The sequence below is a fragment of the Trematomus bernacchii genome, unplaced genomic scaffold, assembly GCF_902827165.1.
Source record: "Trematomus bernacchii unplaced genomic scaffold, fTreBer1.1, whole genome shotgun sequence".
NCBI lineage: Eukaryota > Metazoa > Chordata > Actinopteri > Perciformes > Nototheniidae > Trematomus > Trematomus bernacchii.
The window spans coordinates 4,035,777-4,044,677 of NW_022987708.1; the positions used below are offsets into that span (position 1 = coordinate 4,035,777).

Sequence of the window (8,901 nt, forward strand, 5' to 3'; positions counted from 1 at the left end):
CAAATAAAGAAGTGTAATGTAAACATTTACATTATTATTATGATTATTTAATATATAAAGACTATATATTATTGAATTACAAGATTAGATATACTTTATTTGATCTAAAATATTGATGTGTTCAAATGCTCTTCTAAACAAAACTGAAAGTCCATGAAAAGTTGTCTTTCTGTATTTGTGAATGAAGCGCCATCTCCTGGTTAAATCCTGAAATTGAAAATCTGGCAACGCCCTCTTGGAAAATAGTGGGAGGGCTTAACATTCCCAGATACTGGTCTTTGGCAGGTAGCTGGCAGGTAGCTGGCAGGTAGCAAGCAGGAAGCTGTAAACTGGAGTCTGAAATAAGCTGCTACATCTGTATGCCATACAAAAGCAGTTGGTGGTGGGAACAGTATCGGAAAATAACAATTACAGTTTCAACACCAACTTCTTTCTCTTGACACAACATCCCTGCTACTCTGGATAGAACTACCTGTCGCCAGAAATACTTCTCCAGAAGAAATGGTGCTGTGTGTTGTGTTCTATGGATTATTTCTTACCACCACAGATTCAACTTGTTTAACCTCTATTGAAGAAGCAGCAGGTGTCTCAGAGACTGAACAAAAAAACAAAACAGTGTGTTTATGTTTATGTGGACTCTTAGAAAATGTTTAAAATTAAACTTTGACCTTTAATGTTCAGCATGTGCAAAGTGTAGTATGCATCTGCTCAACAAATTGTTAGCAGTATTTATCTGCCTCCATTATTGACATCATACAATCTTAGCATATTTATTTTCTCCCGAGTTTTTGTTCATTGTACATTATCTTTATATTGTGTAATGTATTCTATCACTATGCATCTCTCTCTTCTTCAGATATTTACTGTGTAGTTTTTACTCATGCTTTTACTCATGCCTGTCACTCAGTCAGTGAAGTGAGCAAAAGGCAGAAGTGGACCAAACTTCTGAAACTCTGAGGAGCTTCGGTTAGCAGCTGTGGCGGTTCAGAGTAAGCCGGTTAAACCCCAGCAGAGGGTTGGAGGAGCGCTGGGTTTGACCTGTGGAACGTCACAAAGGTTGAATATCTGGAGGGTAGTGGTGGGAATCCCCTTTACCGGGAGTGTAGACCCCAAAACCTGAAAGAGCTCTAGGGAACAGTAAGCTAAATGCTAACTTCTAACCAATCGGCAGGCGCTAGCAATAGTTACAGCATTTAGACTGTTTTCTCTTTTAATGTAAATGTTGGAGGGATCGAGTAGTCGGTGTATACCAAAATGGCGACAAAAAGACATATCAGAATGGTAAGTGGCTGACACAGCGTAAGTGGTTGTCATGGCTTTTGAATGACCAAATCTAGCATTCCCAGTGTTTATCTGATCTCAGATTTTAAGGAATGTTCATCTCCCCCTTCAGAGGGATGTGTAAACTATTGTGACCATTTTTATACAGATACAAGCCGGAATAGTTAAAGGGGACCTATCATGCAAAATGCACTTTTTGATGTCTTTTATACATAAATATGTGTCCTCGGTGTGTCGGGGAACTTACGCAGCGTCAGAAAATAAAACCCTCTCTCTTTTCCTCCGTACCCAAATCTCTAAAAACGGGGCTACAACGGAGCTGATCCAGATTTGCGTCCGATATGACGTAATATCGGAAATGTAGACTGGCTTTACACCCACGGCCCTATCAGAAACGTTGCTATCAGAAACAATGCCCGACTGTTTTGGACGTAATATGGTCGGTGCATGTTTACATTAGCATCGCTAACACTCAGAGCTAACCTGTACTGCACAGAGCATGTGTGTGAAGAAGCAGGAAATAAAAAGGAACTCACCTTGTGGTATAACCGGCAAGAGAGAAAGCCTTTGAGCTCCATACTGATTCAGAAATAATCCTTGATAATCCATGATATGGCGTTTCATCACAGCAGTATCTGCCGGTAGAATCTCCCGCATGAGCTCAGCCCCCTCCTTTATTTTTGTATCCATTTGAAAAAAAAAAAAAGCTTTATACTCCAAATCAGCACTTTTGAAACAGGAAGTGAAATAGAGGGATATGAGGCATGGCTAGAATGGGTGATCTGTTTGGTATTTTGAGCAAAACACTTCATAGACATGTTTTTTATAGTTTTTTATATATCTGAGACCTATGCTATTGCCTAAAAATAGCATGTTATGGTGACCTTTAAGGTCATACATGAACATAAACTAAACAGATTTGTAAAATGAGGAGCTCTTTAGGAAATTTCCAAATCCAGTGATAACAAGGCAAGGTTCACCACATTCATTGTTATGATGCCTGTGTCTGGATTTATGGTTTTATTTTGTTGCAAAACTGTCGCAAGATGCAATTTTCACAGCTCTGGCAGACATATTTTCTTTCTGCACATACAGTAACCACCATTTTAGCCACCAGTGATTGCATAATCGTACAGTTAATTATGCTGCACAGGCAAACACAGAGCAGAATAACAGGTTAAAATAAGCTGTGATGAGGTTGGTAAGGTTGTCTCTGATTGGCTAACGTGTAGGTGGTGCCACATTACATAAAGGCACCCTTCAGAAAGCGTTATGACCTGATGGCAGGCAGACTAACCTGTTAACTCTCCCTAATACCTTCAGTGAAATGGTACCGCAATGAAAGGTGGATGACAGGCTTCAATTAAACTGTGACAGACCAACAGGTATTCAAACAATAATAACCTCATAAACAGTGGCTCAACGAAGCTGAACATGTAAGGTACGTCAATAAATCACAGTAATAAATCACTGTTGTATTGTTACGTAAGTAATCCGAATGATTTGACAGGGATTGAACCCGCCAAACCTTCTGATCTATAATGTTCAGTACATATACTATAGTATTAAAATAAATCATCCTAGAGATATTACATTATTGTTCAAAAAGGAATGGACAAAAGCTCACGTAAAAACGTATTGCACGTCTGTTTCTGAATTAGGAATAAATTAGATAGATGTCTGTTACTCTGAGCGCTCTCGGGCCCCCTGCAGGGTCTTCTGTTATAAGGATGTCCATGATTGGACGAGGAGCCTGTGAGAGGACGAGTGTTTGTGCCCTGCAGACCCTGTAGGAGAAAGAAGGAGAATTACAGCTAACCTTTATCCCTGATGGACAACATGCAGTTTTTTACTGTTTAAATATTTATTATTTCTTGGTTTTTTTCAGAGGTGGACTAAGTAATCAGATATTTTACCTGATAAAATAGTAACACCAGAATGTAGGAACACTCTGCTACAAGTAAAAGTCCATCGTTCAAAAAGCTTACTTAAGTGAAAGTACATGTTTCAGTATCAAAAGCACTTAAAGTAAAGTATATCATTCTGCAAAACCACTCAATTCAGAAATATATATATATTAGGGCTGTCAAGTTAACGCGTTAATAACGCGTTAACGCAAAAAAAAATTAACGCCACTAATTATTTTAACGCGATTAACGCATGTGTATTTTTTGTCCTCGGCCGCCCCGTAGTTTCAGAGCGCATCGAGTTTAAAATACCATCTACAAGCTGATGCTGACAGCCTCGCTCCTGCCGCCCGCTTGTGGCAGACCACACTTCCACGCTCACCGGCAGGCCCGGACTGGCCATCGGGAGGACCGGGAGGGTGTGTGTATGTGTGGCGCGACTCGCGCGAGCGAGGCACACCTTACGTGTTGTTGTTGTTAGCATCTGGTGCTAGCTAGCTGCGCTAACGGATATAAGGAGCTGTTTCAATGACATTTCGCCGACAACTGCGCCGAGCACTTGACTTTATGCAGGTAGCCAGACAGTGGGACATTGTACGAAAAGTCAGCACACTCAGCACGGATAGTGCGCGCAACATGATTGCAGCGTCCAGGCAGCTCCCGTTCGAGCATATATGCCTTGAGCGGCACATAGCTCCAACGATCCATCACAGTGTCTCCACATTCTCACACACACACACACACACACACACACACACACACACACACACACACACAGTATTGTATTATTGTATGAGAGAGGTTCCAGGTTGAATCGAATATTTGTAATGTTCAGAGGTTGTTGTGTTTAATATTCATGAGAATATTTGTCATTGTTCAAATGATAATAAACAAACATATAAAGCATATTTGTCCACTCATATGTTGATAAGAGTATTAATAACTTGAAAAATATCCCTCTAAGGTACATTTAGAACAGATAAAAAATGTGCGATTAATTTGCGATTAATCGCGATTAACTATGGACAATCATGCGATTAATCGCGATTAAATATTTTAATCGACTGACAGCCCTAATATATATATATAAATTGTGGGATTATCATTTTTTATGCATTAATAAAAGATGGAGGTTTTTAAAAATAGATCTTCTTCTTTGTGACCCCTCAAAGTGAATTTATCCTTCACACACATACAGAGGCAGAGGTTACCTGCTCACTAGGAGTGATACACATTAACACACACTTACACACCGCTGGCTACCGCTTCAGGAGCATCTTGGGTATCAATATCTTGCCCAATGAAACTTCAACAGGAGGACCACTCTACCTCCTCAGCCACATAAAAGGTTTGTTTATACTATTTTGAATTAATAAAAAAACTAAAGATGTCAAAGGTACAATATGTGCTTCTGAATTGTCAAATAAAGTGCATTCAAATTGTACTTAAACACTTTTAAATTGAATGAATACAGAAGGCAGACACACGACACAAAAGTTAATATAATATTAATAATATAACATCAGTCTTTATTTATGTTTGGAGGTGCTTGGTGTCAGCTTTACATAGAGATGAGTGGAGTTATAATTACAGTTAAATGTCTATGTGATGGTCAGCCAATGAGATCGTCCCACAGCCTCGCAGCATGTGACGCTGTGTGAAACCAGTTGTGCTAAATTAGGCGAGACAACATCCCATCCACAGGGAAGAAACAGAGCTTTCAGATGACTGACCGCAGGAAACACACAGCAGGGAGAGAGGAGGAACACTGGAACACTTCTCTGTCCTCTGGAAAGAAATGACAAAAGACATACTGTTGGTATTAAACTAATTTGCTTAATTATTGTTCATCTGATTTAATTATTTTATTTACTGCTAGCAATAAATATATTTATTTTCATGTAATTATTATATTCAACATTTAATATTATTATTATTATTATTATTATTATATTTGTATCTCTAGTTTATTATCTATTTTCTAAATATTGTTTTTTAGTAATTGGTCAACCTTTTTAAATTATTTATGATATTCTATTCCTGTTTTGTGTTAATTTTATGCATATTTTCTCTTATAAAGCACAAATAAATTGGATTACTGTTAATTATAATAATTGTGTTTATTTTAACTGATAAAACCATATAAAGACAAACTTGAATCTGCCAGTCCTACAATGATAATACATCAAAAAATACAATGAGCGAACAATTATTGTAATATTTTCCAAGAAACAATTCATACAACATTAGAGTAATCAGCATCTAAGAATTTAATAACATAACAATTACAAAGTTGGTGAACTTTACAGATTGACATGGCAAAATACAGCTTACATGTTAATATTGGTGAGGAAGAATTCATTAAAACAGGTTTGTGAAGCAATAACACAGAGGGAATTTGCAGAGCTGCAGAGGGAGAGTCATGACCGTAAATCATGGAGATGTTTTCTTTTCATAAACGGCTGAGCAAAGATCAACCCAGAGAAAAACATAGGGCTGCTCAAGATATATCGTTAGAACTTGAACACCACTCCATATGCAATGTGCAAAAAGTTAAAGAATATTAAAGAAAAAGGGAATACTGTATGTATGATTTAATATGGTTTTAAACAGCAGGGATTTAGAATCATCGCTCAGATCGTTTCCACAGGACAGAGAAGCAGGTTCTGGGAAAATCTGACAATGTATGTCAAAAAAAGCTTTAGATTAAGAAGGGGGGAAAAAAGGAAGAAGGAACTCCTTCTACTTCTTACAAAGCCTTTTTGAATTGAGTCTTTGGATGCCAAACACTGCAGTGACGGAGGAGAGAGTGAAGACCAACGCATCAGCTCAAGTTTCTTTCTTCTTACCCTTAGATGCATAAGTGGGTCTTTTTGGACCCGGTGAGGTGGTTTTCTTGAAGTATCTTTGTAATTACATTTTTTTATCATTTCATATTCTAGCTATTCCTCAAAAAACATGTTTTGGATATCATGCCATTCTAATTTTAAATTTGAAAAAATTGTAGTTTTTGTATTAGTACCCCAAGCTTCCATAAGTGGGTCAAAACTGACCCGCATGCATTTTCTATGGAATCCTATGGGAAAACGTTTTTTTTCAAAATGTAAAAGACATTTCTAAAATTATAAATAGTGAAAAATTAAATATAAAATATTTCTAGTGTGAACCAAAATATAATACTAAATATTATACAAGAGATTTTTCTTAACCAAAATGACAAAAATTGCATAAAAACACATATTATTCTAATACGGGTCCTTTTAGACCCACTTATGGAAGAGTGTAGGGTCCAGTCACTCGTGCATCTAAGGGTTAGTGCATGGGTGCGGTCTCGGTGGGTTCCCTGGGGGTCCGATCAGTTGGGGTATTGAAGCTTGAAGTGGTCAGAGCCTGGTGCTTCACCTGAGCCCCGCCGCCAGCTTCTCCATGGCTGCCTTGCGTTCCTCTGCTTTCAGCTGGGAGCGCCGCAGGACGTTCCTCAGCTCCTGCAGGTGGTCCAGCGTGCCCACCAGCTCACCCTTCACTGTTTTCATCTGGCTCTCCAGCAGCTGTGTGTGGTGCAGCGAGCTCCTCCTGTGGCGCCGGCTGGAGCGCACCTTCTCCTCCAGATCCTCCACTGCAACCAAAAAACTGTTACCACAAGTTCACGGAAAAAACGGAAGCTGTGACTCTAATTAAATGTTTTATGTCAACAGATTTCACATACCTGTATTAGGTTAGTTGAAAGCAATAATATGAAAGGTCCCCTATTAGGCTATACTGTTTTTCATCAATGTATTATAGGTCTCAGATATATACAAAACATGTCTCTGAAGTGTTTGGCTCGAAATACAAAACAGATCATGAATTGTAGCATCCCATAATCCCCTCTGTTTCAAAAGTGCTGATTCTCTGTCTGTTACTTTAGATGAAAATAAGGAGCCACTCCCCACGCCCCTCTGAGAGATATTTGGTTAAAAAGAACACAATGGTGCTCTAGGAGAAGATTCAGGTGATAAGATAGGGGGGGTTACCTTGGTTGGTGATTGGCTAATGGTTACACAAGCCAAAACATCGTTATGACATCATAAAGACAGGTTTTTATATCAATGGATCAGGACAAAAAGAGAGAGAATCTTTTTTCCTGAAACTTTCAGAATCTCTTTACACAGAGGGGGACACATGTTTATAAAAGACATGACAAGTGGATTTTGCATAATAGGTGACCTTTAAAGTCAACGTTTCAGCTTTATCAGTGCACCAGATAGAGATTTCAACACACAGGAGCATTTAGTAGGATGTGTCAGTGGTACAGACCCATGTTCTCCTGTAAGTCCATGCTGTCTGAGCAGGATTCTGTCTTCCTGTCCAGCAGGTCCTTGGTCTGCTGCAGCATCTTCTCCATCTTGACCAGTTCAGCAGCCTTAGTGTCGCTGTCCCGGCGAATTTTCAATAACTCCCTCTGCCTCGGAGTCAACTCACTGTGAACATTACTCATGTTGAAGGTAAAAACTCTGAACCTGTAAGTAAAACCAACGCAAGGCCACCTGCGACACAAGAGCCAACAAGAGTCAGTGAGCTCGCAACACCAGGAGGACGCCTCTGACCTTTCAACATCCAATAATATTCCACTCTGAGACAAACGCTTTCTCTTCTGAAATGCTGGTTTGTTTGCAAATAGACAGCCGGGGACTTTTGGCTTTTTATAGCTTCTTCTAACCTCAGCACATGTTTGAAAGTTCTCTGTAAACAGTGGATTCTCAGTACACACCATTACAATTGGCAAGTCATAAGACTGGCTTCACAAAGCCCTCCAGGAAAATTGATCATTTTTACACTTACTCGCAGGTCATAAAGTTCCTAAAGGCAGAAGATAGCAAGCGTGACCATTTGCAGGATTTAAAACAAAAGAAACCGTCTTTATTTAAACATGCGTGTTAAAAGAATACATAACAGGAGCTAAACAAAACTGTAAGCTATTCTCAAATTTATATTGGTGTTAACGTTTAGCATCTACAACAAAAACAATTCTGGACAGAGCAAAACATCTAATATCAAATACTAACAAGAGACAAAGAATGCTTTGTATTACTATTCATCATGTACCAAGAAACATATCAACCCTGTAATTGTGTTGCATTCATCATTTGTGGAAGAGCAGTCAGTATGTACTGTTTGTCAGTGACCTATACTTAAAGAGTAACTTGAAGAATATGGAGCTCTGAGCAAATGATCTTCACCAAAGTCAGACTTATTCCCACATGTCATGCAAGCATTCATTCTTAGAAAAAAGAACATTTCATTGCGTATCATTTGTACTTCTCTAGCAGTGAAGATCTCCTGCCCCTCCAAACAAATCTTATTTGTTAAGATAAATGTTTTATTTAAAAGTTTTTTTTTAAGGAGGCACCACAGAGCCAAGGGCAGGCCGAGCAGACCGCCTCCTCCCGCCGCAGGCAGGATCAAACTCTCGGTCCGGCAGCTTGTGAGACCCGCGTGCCGACGTGTCCACAGAGGCTTACTGACCGGAAGGACTTATTTTCTGCATATCGAGCAGATCAGCTTGGATGGTGCCCCTCTAAGAAATATAATAAATAAACAGCAGTCAAAATGTGGACACACACACACACACACACACACACACACACACAACACACATACACATACACATACACATACACACACACACACACACACACACACACACACACACACATACACATACACACACACA

The 8,901-nt window shown here is 39.1% G+C and overlaps 1 protein-coding gene across 1 annotated transcript; it reads right to left on the reverse strand.

The window, feature by feature from the left end:
* Window positions 1–6,536: 6,536 nt before the first annotated feature.
* Window positions 6,537–7,613, reverse strand: si:ch73-389b16.1. The gene is made up of 2 exons (XM_034140715.1): window positions 7,485–7,613; window positions 6,537–6,804 (listed from the first exon to the last, which is right to left on the reverse strand). The coding sequence occupies exons 1-2, from the start codon at window positions 7,570–7,572 to the stop codon at window positions 6,587–6,589; spliced, it is 306 nt and encodes a 101-aa protein (XP_033996606.1). The 5' UTR covers window positions 7,573–7,613; the 3' UTR covers window positions 6,537–6,586.
* Between the last annotated feature and the right edge of the window lie 1,288 nt (window positions 7,614–8,901).